This window comes from Chiloscyllium plagiosum, unplaced genomic scaffold (genome assembly GCF_037043375.1).
Source record: "Chiloscyllium plagiosum isolate Xiang-an unplaced genomic scaffold, Cpla_swu_hap1 HiC_scaffold_37, whole genome shotgun sequence".
NCBI lineage: Eukaryota > Metazoa > Chordata > Chondrichthyes > Orectolobiformes > Hemiscylliidae > Chiloscyllium > Chiloscyllium plagiosum.
Window position 1 is genome coordinate 12,984,259 of NW_028270175.1, and position 13,287 is coordinate 12,997,545.

A 13,287-nucleotide genomic window follows, 5' to 3' on the forward strand; every position below is an offset into this window, starting at 1 on the left:
ATTAAGAAAGGTTTCTCATTGTAAAATGGCACCTGTGGCAGTCTGGTAGTGTACTGTGGGGAGATCAGCCTGGTATATGCTCAAATCCTGGAGTAGTGTTGGATTGCGTAGTTATAAAGTCTAGATTAGAGTGGTGCTGGAAAAGCACAGCAGGTCAGGCAACATCCGAGGAGCAAGAAAATCGACATTTCGGGCAAAAGCCCTTCATCAGGAATAGTGATTGAGCCAGCCCTTGCGTGTCAGGTGGGGAGAAGGTGCTGCTTAATTTTGTCCAGGTTTCTCTGGGTGACCATGTTCCACTGAATACCATCCTCCAGATACTGTTCTTGAATCTGTTGGCATGTGTTGTTTTCTACCTTCTGCCCAATGGAAGAGTCTGGAAGAGAGTATAATGGGGTGGGAGGGGGGTTTGTGATTATGTTGGTTGCTTTCCAGAGACAATGGGAAGTGTAGATGGATGCAAGGTCGGTTTGCATGATGTTCAAACCACTACCTATATATAAAGCTGTCCCTCATCATTTTTTTAATCTTTCTCCTCTCACTTTAAAAATATGCCCCCTAGTTCTGAAATCTCCCACCATAGGGAAAAGGTATCTACCATTCATCTTTTCTTTACCCCTTATCATTTTAAGAACCTCACCCCTCAACTTGCTGCACTACAGTGACAAAAATCCCAGCCTATCCAGCCTCTTCCTACAACTCAAACCTTCAATTACTGGCAACATTCTGGTAAATCTTTTCTGAACCATCTCCAGTTGAATTATAACCTTTCCATACAGGGTGACCAGAACTGGACACAGTACTCTAGAAAAGGCATCACCAAGGTCACATTCAAACTCACAATGTTGTCCCAACTCCTATACTCAAAAGTCTGAGAATTAATGGCTAACGTGCGAAATTACTTCTGAACCACCCTGTCTTCATGAGGCAAACTTCAAAGAATTATGTACCTGAACCCTAATGAATTTCCAGAGGAAGTTGTGGATGTGAAACAGTTACAATGTATAAAAGACATTTGGATAAGTTCATAAATAGGAAAGATTTTGATGGATATGGGGCAAACACAGGCAGGTGGGACTAGTTTACTTTGGGATTATGTTTGGCATCGATTTGTTGGACTGAAGGTTCTGTTTCTGTGCTGTAAAACTTTCTGACTCTGTGACTGGGCTGTGTTCACAACTCTTGCAGTCTTGGACTGTTGCCAAGTCAAGCTGTAATACAACCAGATAGCATGCTTTCTATAGTGCATCAAAAACAAATTGGTTAGAGTCATTGTGGACATGCCAAATGTCTTTAGTCTTCTGCGGAAATAGAGGTATTGGTGTGCTTTCTTGACTGCCATGTCAATGTAGTCATGATTTGGAGATGCCGGTGTTGGACTGGGGTGTACAAAGTTAAAAATCACACAACACCAGGTTATAGTCCAACAGGTTTAATTGGAAGCACATTAGCTTTCGGAACGACGCTCCTTCATCACCTGGTGTTGTGTGATTTTTAACTATGTCAATGTAGATGGACTAGGACAGATTGTCTGTGATATTTACTACTTTGAACTTGAAGCTCACAGTCATTTCCACGGTCAGCACGAGACAAGGATTCCGCTTCCTGAAGTTGATGACCAGCTCCTTCATTTTAATGACATTGAGCAAGATATTGTTGTCTTTAGATCATGACACTAAGCTATCCAGCTCTTCCTGGATTTTGTCTTGTTGTTACTTAAGATCCAATCCAATATGGTGGAGACATCAGCAAACTTGTAAATGGAGTTAGATCAGAATTTGGCCACAAAGTCGCGTTGGTGTATGAAGAGTATAGTAAGTGGGTGATTATACAGCCTTGTGGGGCATTGGGGTTCAGGATTATCATGGAGGTGTTGTTGCGTTTCCTTACTGATTGTGGTCTGTGGGTCCATTTTCATCCAGTTTCAGAGGGGGAGCAGAGTCCTAGGTCTCGCTGTTTGGAGATTAGTTTGGTTGGAATTATGGTGTTGAAGGCAGAGCTAAAGTCAATAAATATGAGTCTGACTTAGGTGCCCTTATTATCCAGATATTCCAGGGATGATTGTAAGGCCAGAGAGATGATGTCTGATGTTAACCTGGGGTGACAATAGGTGAATCATAGTGGATCAAGGCAATCTGGGAGGCTGGAGTTGATGTATGCCATTATTAACCTCTCAAAGCAATTCATAATGATGGATGTCAGAGCCACTGGGGGTTAGTCATTAAGGCATGCTGCCTGATTTTTCTTTGGCACTGGGATGATGGTGGTTTTCTTGAAGCAAGTGGAAACTTTGGATTGGAGTAAGGAGAAATTAAAGATGTCTGCGCAGAATCTGAGTCCACAGCATGGGACTCCAGCTTGCCAAAATCAACATGTTTGTGTGGTTAGTCTGGGACTCTAGCTTCATCTGGTATTGTCTCATGTCATCCCTGACGGCTTTGCAAAGGTTGTGCCTAGATGTCCTGTATAGGTCAGGGTCACCCAACTTGAACACCTCAGATTTAGACTTAGGTAGGGAGTGGATCTCCTGGTTTATCCATGGTTTCTGATTGGGGACAATTGGATTAATTTCTTTGGCATGCAGTACTCTACGCAATTGCTGATGAGGTCTGAGACGATTGTGGCACACTCATTTAATTGACCACTTGGTTCTTGAGTATGAATCAGTCCATTGACTCCAAGCAGTCACAGTAAGAATGGATGACTTTGGACTATAGATTCTAAAACTTTCCATTAATCTTCCCTAACCTCATGGCTGAATTGGTTGTAGGCTGATTGATAGAGATGAATTGCCGTGATAGGTCAACAACTCTATTGCCATTGTAAATAATTTCTATATCGACCTTTCAGAAGTATTATGACACAGCTCTGAAGCACGTAAATCTTGAAGCCAGACCTCCTGGCTTACAGACAGAGACATGACTACTGCATCACAGGAGTTGAATTTCTATTGCTATTGTGTCATGTGACTGCAAGGATGGTTAAAAAAATGAGTGAGATGGACCTTAGTATTTTACCTCAAATAATTCGAATTTGTTGGCCAAGGAACATAACCATGCATTCAATCGGGTTGTGAATAGTGGGCTGAGTAGGACACATTCGATGCAGTCTATGCCAAGTGTACCCCTCATTTCCTTATCCTCGGCTATATTTCAAAATTGTAGACTATAGTGTGTGATGGATCACTTGACCTAACTATTTATCCTTGCTTATCCTTTTGCTATTACTGTGTTCACCAGTATTCTAAGCATCAGAAGTTATCTAATTATTATATTCTTTAAGTCAACATTGGTGAACAGTGAAGACAAAAGTAAATGGGGCGTAACTCAAATGGGATATAACATGAAATAGGCATCTGTTGTGTTCTGAGGAAGGGTCACAGGACTAGAAACATTAACTCTCCTTGTCTCTCTACAGATGCAGCCAGACTTAAGGAGTTTCTCCTGTTTCTGCTTCAGATTTCCAGCATCCCTGGTCCTTTGTTTTTATCTCTGTAAATTATCGCCATTGTACACACCATCCAATTTCATTTTTCCATTGTAACATGAGTATGTCACCTTTCAACAAGATGATGGTCGATTTGGACCTTAACGTCATCTACCTGCGCTGATTCCACTCTCTTGAACAGATGATTTGTTATCATACATTTCACATGACCAATCAGAATCAATCACTCCTTAAATTGCTCCACCTAAAACAGAATGTTCTCAAACCACATATGGACAGAAATATGAACAAAAAGGATTTTATTTCAAATACTCGTTTTGTTTAATGTGGGTGGAGAGGCGGGGTTTAAAGAAAATGTTAAATCTGTATAAAATACCAAACTCCCTCATTCTTAGAGAAAAACAACTCTGACCCTAGAATTCTTGAAAGGTTGCATCACTTGGAAACAAATGCCTTTCATAGATGCAAGAAAATGGATGCAATGTTTTAAAACTTTAAATGCGTTCATAAATCTATCATCATCCCTGAATATAAGTTTTGCAATCTGTTTGTGGCCCACAGTGATACTGTTTTAATGGAATTACCGATAAGTTTGCTGTAAGTATAGGTTCTCATTTCCATTGATTTTTATTTGTAAGTCTCAAGTGTTAACTGCCCTGTAAAGTTGGTGCACTGAATGTCTGTAAGGCCTGAAAGGTCAAATCCTGGTTTACAGAGTTAGTTGATCTCAGCCAGAAATGGTAGAGTTATATAAAGTCAAAATGAAAAAAAAAGTCAAGTTGTACTTTTTAAAAGAGAATCCAAAATAAGGGTATCAATAATAAAGGCAAGATAATTGCTCACAAGTGAAGATTTCTTAAATTGTGTAAATCAATAGAATAAGTCTCCCTCTTTGACAGTGGATAGTTTCTAGCCAATCTGCTCAGAAATGTAATTGCACACCTCTGGAGCAGGTAGGACATGAACCCAGGCATCCTAGCTCAGAGATAGGGACACTACCACTATGTCACATACACCCTCCCCTCTTTGAAGTTATTGATTCCTTGTGTGTTTGCCACAGGTGGAGCTCAGACAATGAGTGGTAGGAGGCTATTCAATTGTTGTGGGCATGATAATTACCAATTATAATTTGACCTGTCAGTTGGTGTTGTGACTATAAGACCATAAGACATAGAAGCAGAAATTAGGCCATTCGGCCTATCAAATCTGCTCCACCATTCAATTGTGGCTGATAAGTTTCTCAACTCCATTCTCCAACTTTCTCCCCATAACCCTTGATCCCCTTGAAAATCAAGACCCTTATTTGGACTGGATACTGTTTCTAGTCTGGCAGCTGTAGTATCCTGTGTTGTCTGGATGATAAAGCCGGACTGGGAGAAAGTGAGGACTGCAGATGCTGGAGATCAGAGCTGAAAATGTGTTGCTGGAAAAGCGCAGCAGGTCAGGCAGCATCCAAGGAGCAGGAGAATCGACGTTTCGGGCATGAGCCCTGAAGAAGCCGGACTGAAGGCCTTTCATTATTGTCTCATTTAAACAAAGGCTAATCATAGCTGGGCTTCAAGAGAAAAGCACAGCAGGTCAGGCAGCATCCTAGGAGCAGGAAAATCGACATTTTGGGCATAAGTTGGATGAGTATTTCTGAAATCTGGCACCACATTTATGAAATTAATTCCCAGGATATGGGTATCACGGGTAAAGCTTACATTTATAGTCCATCCCACGTTACAATTCAGTAGCTTGTCAGGCCACATGACAGCAGTTAATGGTCAACCACATATAGAATGGGATTGACAGAGAACATGATGTGGATTTGTTGGCACATCCTTCACTCCTTCCTGTCCAAGTACCATATTAAACTCAAACCATTGCTGAGGAGAATCCTGACTTATGGACTTGCCCTTTTTGCGCAGAGGTAAGGACATCAGGAACCCATTTCAATCTGGCTCAACTTCTTTCAGAAAAAGAGCGACACAGTGTACCCAGAAGGTATTTAATTGAAAATACTGACAGAATAGGAATATATTAAAATTGACACAATGCACCAAGATTAAAAAGACAATTTGCCAGATATTTCTTCTGAATATAAACAATACAGTATAAATCATAGATTATATATATTTAAACATGTTACAAATAAGGTGCAGCTGGTAAAAGACTTCATACTTAAACTAAAGCACATTGAACTGAATGTTATTATAAAAGTTAAAACTCACACTACACCAGGTTATAGTCCAACAGGTTTAATTGGAAGCACACTAGCTTTCGCAGCATCGCTCCTTCATCAGGTGATAGTGGAGGGCTCAATCCTAACACACAGAATTTATAGCAAATATTTACAGTGTGATGTAACTGAAATTATACATTGAAAAATTGATTGTTAAGTCTTTCATCTGTTTGAGTACCATGATAGTTTCACTTCTTTCAGGTGTAAATTACAAAACCTTTTTTTAAAAGTTGCATTCTCGGGTTAGCTGTTAACAATGGTGATAGCTAGACAATATGTTGAAGGTGTTGGCCTCCTGTGTTCTCTGTCTATGCCATGATGTTTAGATTGATTCTAATCTAAAAAGTGAGATAATGGAATTTTACATAAATTCATGCAGTTTTTGAGCAAAGTACAATGTAACCCTGCAAGTACAAATTCACCCCACACAATATATGTGTGCATGTGGGTCTTTGTCTGTCTCTATGTGTCTGTCTGTGAGTGTGAGAAAGTGTATGTGTAGTGAGTGTAGAGTCTTAAGTCTGTGGGGGGATGCATGTGTGAGTGTGCGAGTGTCTGTGTATATGTGTGTCCGTGTATATGTGTGTCCGTGTGTATGTGTGTATAGGAGTGCTTCTGTGTGTGTGTCTGTGTGTGTAGGAGTGTCTGTGTGTGTGTATTGTGCAATGTGGTCACCTGTAGTATGACATGAACCCAAGGTTCCAGTTGAGGCCCTCCCTATGGGTATAGAACTTAGCTATCAGCCTCTGCTTGGCCACTTTTCACTGCTGCCTTTCCAAAGTCCGTCTTCAACATATTGTCTGGCTATCACCCATTGTTAACAGCTAACCTGAGAATGCAACTTTTAAAAAAAGGTGTTGTGATTTACACATGAAAGAAGTGAAACTATCATGGTATTCAAACAGATGAAAGACTTAACAATCAATTTTTCAATGTATAATTTCAGTTACATCGCACTGTAAATCTTTGCTATAAATTCTGTGTGTTAGGATTGAGCCCACCACTGTCACCTGATGAAGGTGCGACGCTCCGAAAGTCAGTGTGCTTCCAATTTAACCTATTGGACTATAACCTGGTGTTGTGTGATTTTTAACTTTGTACACCCCAGTCCAACACCACATCTCCAAATCATGGCTATTATAAAAGGTTTTCAAATACCCCTTGTTGAATTTTATATTGCATAGCAGCGCTGGAGAAAGTTTCCTCTTGCAAAATATTAACATCAAAATGACACACAATACGCCTTGAGCTATGAGTAATTGAGGAAATAAAGTACTTGAAACAGTGATAAGCAACTGGGACATATTATTTTAACAAGTTGTAGCCTTGACATGCAGAATGTCAACATTCATTCAGTTCTGTTCTTGGGACTAACCCGAGGTAGTGTGTAACAACAGTCCCAGTTAATCCCACTGTATCTTCTGCCCCATTCTTAAACCAAATTACAAGAGTTTGCAATCTATTTAAACTTGTTAACACACTGCTATATCTTCTTGTACAAGGAACTCTTAGCAGGCGAAAGCAGCCTGATGTTATTACTGAATGCAAGTACTGTATTTATTAACAGAGAGAGAAAGTGAGGGCTGCAGATGCTGGAGATCAGAGCTGAAAATGTGTTGCTGGAAAAGCGCAGCAGGTCAGGCAGCATCCAAGGAACAGGAGAATCGATGTTTCGGGCATAAGCCTGAAGAAGGGCTTATGCCCGAAACGTCGATTCTCCTGTTCCTTGGATGCTGCCTGACCTGCTGCGCTTTTCCAGCAACACATTTTCAGCTCTGTATTTATTAATAGTCATGTTTAGGTATAACAGTCAGTGTTTAAAGGACTTGCTTAACCAGCCTAACAATCTATTACCCACTAATTATCCTTTCTGTTTGTATACACTTGGAGTAGCTGAGAATAAGAACAATGTTCTTGGCTGTGATTGACTGGAAAGAGAGAATATTAGGCTTTTGTCAGCGATCATGTAAGTCAACGATGTTGAAGGTTTTGATGGTGTGAACAAACAGTGCTGTTGATCTTTGGTTACCATACTTGGCATTTCTTGGCTGGGTGCATCACATTCCCTGTTTCACACTGGAAGGCCTCAGCAAAAGCTTCAAAGTTCTGGAGGGTACCAATGACTCTGTGAAGAAAAGGACAGAGCTCACATTTACATAGCACCTTACATGGTCTCAGGAGGTTTCAAGATACTTTTATGCTAATTAAGTCCTTTTGAAGTATTGCATCTCATTTGTGACACACATAAAGCAGTTGTACACAGCAAAATCCCAAAAACAAGAATGTTATCATTGATTAGATGACCTGGTTTACTGATACTTGTTGGGGGAGACATATTGGCCACGGCTCTGGGACAATTCTCCTGCTCCTCTTAGAAATAGAGGTACTAGATTTTTGTTTACATCCAACTGAGTGTGCAGAGTTACTCATCTCTTTCCGAAAGGTGGCACATCCAAATGTCTCTCAGCATTCATATTCTCTCAGTACTACACTACATTATCAGTCTAGATGTGTGCTCCTGTCTCAAGTGGAACTTGAAACCATAGTCTTCTGACTCAGAACATTGCTGAGCTGGTCCACATCTGGAAAAGCCACGTGAGGGAGGTCATTTAACATTTCCATAAATCATGATGAATGGGTATTGATCTAATAGTGACATTCTCAACGTACGTATCTACACTATGCTTGTCCTATCAAATTCTTTATCAACTCCTTTCATTTAGTTGGGTTACTCCTCTTCTTAGAGATAACCTGCCTTTTAAGCTAAAGTGAACCACTTCAGAACAACAGAACACACCAGATGGCCTCCTTCTTTAGAGACCGTAATTTCCCTTCCCACGTGGTTAAAGATGCCCTCCAACGCATCTCGTCTACATCCCGCACCTCCGCCCTCAGACCCCACCCCTCCAACCGTAACAAGGACAGAACGCCCCTGGTGCTCACCTTCCACCCTACCAACCTTCGCATAAACCAAATCATCCGCGGACATTTCCGCCACCTACAAACAGACCCCACCACCAGGGATATATTTCCCTCACCACCCCTTTCCGCCTTCCGCAAAGACCGTTCCCTCCGTGACTAACTGGTCAGGTCCACGACCCCGACAACCCACCCTCCCATCGTGGCACTTTCCCCTGCCACCGCAGGAACTGTAAAACCTGCGCCCACACCTCCTCCCTCACCTCTATCCAAGGCCCTAAAGGAGCCTTCCACATCCATCAAAGTTTTACTTGCACATCCACTAATATCATTTATTGTATCCGTTGCTCCCGATGCTGTCTCCTCTACATTGGGGAGATTGGGCGCCTCCTAGCAGAGCGCTTTAGGGAACATCTCTGGGACACCCGCACCAATCAACCACACCATCCCGTGGCCCAATATTTCAACTCCCCCTCCCACTCTGCCGAGGACATAGAGGTCCTGGGCCTCCTTCACCGCCGCTCCCTTAGCACCAGACGCCTGGAGGAAGAACGCCTCATCTTCCGCCTCGGAACACTTCAACCCCAGTGCATCAATGTGGACTTCAAAAGCTTTCTCATTTCCCCTTCCCCCACTCATCCTAGTTTCAAACTTCCAGCTCAGCACTGTCCCCATGACTTGTCCGGACTTGTCCGACCTGCCTAGCTCCTTTTCCACCTATCCACTCCACCCTCTCCTCCGCAATTTTACTCTATGCTACTCTCTCCCCACCCCCACCCTCTCCTAGCTTATCTCTTCATGCTTCAGGCTCACTGCCTTTATTCCTGATGAAGGGCTTTTGCCCGAAACGTCGATTTCAAAGCTCCTTGGATGCTGCCTGAACTGCTGTGCTCTTCCAGCACCACTAATCCAGAATCTGGTTTCCAGCATCTGCAGTCATTGTTTTTACCAAGAATTCCTAGTGGGTAGCAGTTCATATTCCTGTTGAAGTCCCAGTGAACAATGTCTTATTAACCTCAAGATTCGGAGATGCCGGAGTTGGACTGGGGTGTACAAAGTTAAAAATCACACAACACCAGGTTATAGTCCAACAGGTTTAATTGGAAGCACACTAGCTTTCGGAGCGACGCTCCTTCATCAGGTGATTGTGGAGGGCTCGATCGTAACACAGAATTTATAGCAAAAATTTGCAGTGTGATGTAACTGAAATTATACATTGAAGAACTGATTGTCTGTTAAGCCTTTCATCTGTTAGAATACAGTGATAGTTTCACTTCTTTCATGTGTAAATCACAAAACCCTTTTTTTTAAAGTTGCATTCTCGGGTTAGCTGTTAACAATGGTGATAGCTATCAGCAATAACCTGCTCAGTGGTGCCCAGTTTGGGTTCCACCAGGGCCACTCAGCTCCCAATTCTATTACAGCCTTGGTTCAAACATGGACAAAGGATCTGAATTCCAAAGGTGAGGTGAGAGTGATAACTCTTGACATCAAGGCTGCATTCGGCCAAATGTATAATCAAGGAGTCCTATCAGAACAGGAATCAATGTGTATCAGAGGACAAAAAACTTTCTGCTGGTTGGCATCATAACTGGAGAAAGTGAGGTCTGCAGATGCTGGAGATCAAAGTTGAAACTTTATTGCTGGAACAGCACAGCAGGTCAGGCAGCATCCAGGGAACAGGAGATTCGACGGTTCGGGCACAGGTCCTTCTTCAGAGAGAGACAGAGAAAGAGAGACAGAGAGAGAGACAGAGAGAGAGACAGAGAGAGAGACAGAGAGAGAGACAAAACTGGCACATACGAAGATGGTGCGATTGCTGGAGATCAGTCATCTTAGCTCCAGGACATCGCTGCAGGAGCTCCTCAGGGTAGTATCCTAGGCCAAACCACTTTCAGCTGCTTCAACAATGTACTTCCTTCTGTTATAATGTCAGAAATGGGGATGTTTGCCAGTGATTGTACAATGTTGAAAAGTGTGGTGCTGGAAAAGCGCAGCAGGCCAGGCAGTATCCGAGGAGCGGGAGAATCGACGTTTCGGGCATAAGCCCTTCTTCAGGAATGAGGCTGGTGTGCCAAGCGGGCTGAGATAAAAGGTGGTGGGGGGGGAGTTTGGGGGAGGGGCGCTGGGAATACGATAGGTGGAAGGAGGTGAGGGTGATAGGCTGGAGGAGGGATGGAGAGGTCGGGAAGAAGATTGCAGGTCAAGAGGGCGTTGTTGAATCCAAGGATTGGGACAGAGATAAGGTGGGGGGACGGGAAATGAGGAAGCTGGAGAAATCTACATTCATCCCGTGTGGTTGGAGGGTTCCTAGGCGGAAGATGAGGTGCTCTTCCTCCAGGCGTCGTGTGGCCAGGGTCTGGCGATGGAGGAGGCCAAGGATCTGCATATCCTTGGTGGAGTGGGAGGGGGAGTTAAAGTGTTCAGCCACGGGCCAGGTTGGGTTGGTTGGTGCGAGTGTCCCAGAGGTGTTCCCTGAAACATTCTGCAAGTAGGCGGCCTGTCTCCCCAATGTAGAGGACACCACATCGGGTGCAGCGGATACAGTAAATGATGTGTGTGGAGGTGCAGGTGAATTTGCGACGGATATGGAAGGATCCATTGAGGCCTTGGAGGCCATTGAGGCTTGACACACCAGCCTCATTCCTGAAGAAGGGCTTATGCCCGAAACATCGATTCTCCTGCTCCTCGGATGCTGCTTGGCCTGCTGCGCTTTTCCAGCACCACACTTTTCAACTCTGGTCTCCAACATCTGCAGTCCTCACTTTCTCCTGGGTGATTTTACAATGTTCAGCTCTATTTGTGACTGCTTAGACACTGAAGCAGTCCATGTTCAAATGCAACAAGATCTGCACAATATCCTGGCTTAGACTGACAAGTTGCAAGTGACATTCACGCCACACAAATGCCAAGCACTGGCCTGCTGGGTTTTTTCCAGTGCCACACTTTTTGACTCATTTTCAATAAGAAACAATCTAATCACTGACCCTTGACATTCAATGGTGGTACCATTACCAAATCCTCCACTATCAACATCCTGGGGGTTACCATTGACCAGAAACTAAATTGGACTTGACATACAAACACAGTGGCTACATGAGCAGGTCAGAGGCAAGGAATACTATGGCAAGTAACTTACCTCCTGACTCCTCAAATTCTGCCCATCATCTAAAAGGCATAAGTCAGGAGTGCGACGGAATACTCCCCTCTTGCCTGAATGAGAAGCCTCAACAACACTCAAGAAGCTTGACACCATCCAGAAAAAAGCAGCCCAGTTGATTGGCACTACATCCAAAAGTGTCCACTCCTTCCATCACTGACGGTTAGTAACAGCAGTGTACCAACCACAAGATGCACTGCAGAAATCCAAACCTACGATCACTTCTTTCTAGAACGACAAGGGGATGGGACACCACCACCTACACATTCTCCTCAAAGCCACTCAACATATATCACCGTTCCTTCCCTGCCACTGGGTCAATATTCTAGAATCCCCTCTAATTGCATTGTGGGTCAACCCACAGCAGGTGGTCTGCAACAATTCAAGAAGGCAACTCTAACCACCATCTCAAGGGCAACTAGGGATGGGCTATCAATGTTGGCCAGTCAGCGTTGCCCACATCCCACAAAAATGAATAAGTGTGGTGACTCTTAGATTGAACCATCAGCAGTCATCACGTTGTAATGACAGCACAGCTCTACGGTATTTATTAGTACGAGTTAAATCAGGTCCAGGATTAAGACGACAAAACTCAAAGGTATGAGATTGAAAGGTGGAAAAAAGAACACAGATACTATTCTTCCTCCAGTCAGATAATAATTGTATTAAGACATATTCAATGCTACAGTAAAGTGATGCACTTAAACAATGTTTTCTTTTTCATGATTGAACAGAAGAACCAGGAACAGGAGTAGGCCATCTGGCCCTTCGAGCTTGCTCCACCATTCAATAAGATCATGGCTGACCTTTTTGTGACCTCAGCTCCACTTACCCACCCTCTCACCATAACCCTTAATTCCCTTATTGTTCAAAAAACTATCGAACTTTGCTTTAAAAACATTTACTGAGGAAGCCTCAACTACTTGGGTGAAGACGTTCCTTCTCAATTCAGTCCTAAATCTGCTCCCCCTAATTTTGAGGCTATGCCCTCTTGTCCTAGTCTTGTCCTGCTATGGAAACACCATCTCTCCCTCTCTCTTATCTATTCCCTTCATAAATTTTACATATTTCCAGAAGATCCCCCCATTCTTCTAAATACCAATGAATATAATCCCAGCCGACTCAGTCTCTCCTCATATGCCAATCTTCTCAACTCCCTCCAGTGCTAGTACATCCTTTCTCAAGTAAGGAGACCAAAATTGCACACAGTACCCCAGGTGTGGCCCTATCATCACTCGATACGGTTGCAGCATAGCCTTCCTGCTTTTAAACTCAATCCTTTTAGCAATGAAGCACAAAATTCAATTTCCTTTTTAATTATCTGTTGCACCTGCAGACCAATCTAGTGGATTCATGCACATAGACGCCCAGGGTTCCTCTGCAAAGCAGCATCCTGTAATTTTTTTACCATTCAAATAATAGTCCTTTTTACTGTTATACCTACCAAAATGGATGACTTCACATTTACTAATATTGTATTCCATCTGCCAGACCTTTTCCCACTCATCTCAGTGTCATCCGCAAACTTTGACACACT

The 13,287-nt window shown here is 43.0% G+C and overlaps 1 protein-coding gene across 2 annotated transcripts in view; it reads right to left on the reverse strand.

Moving 5' to 3' along the window:
- Positions 1-7,424: 7,424 nt before the first annotated feature.
- The window catches only part of mmel1 (membrane metalloendopeptidase like 1), a 64,021-nt gene continuing 58,158 nt past the window's right edge, over positions 7,425-13,287 (reverse strand). For both annotated transcript variants that reach the window (XM_087980342.1, XM_043676072.2), the window contains one exon: positions 7,425-7,796. In XM_087980342.1, coding sequence (XP_087836468.1) covers positions 7,697-7,796 — 100 coding nt within the window. In that variant the 3' untranslated portion in view covers positions 7,425-7,696. The remainder of the gene's footprint in view (positions 7,797-13,287) is intronic.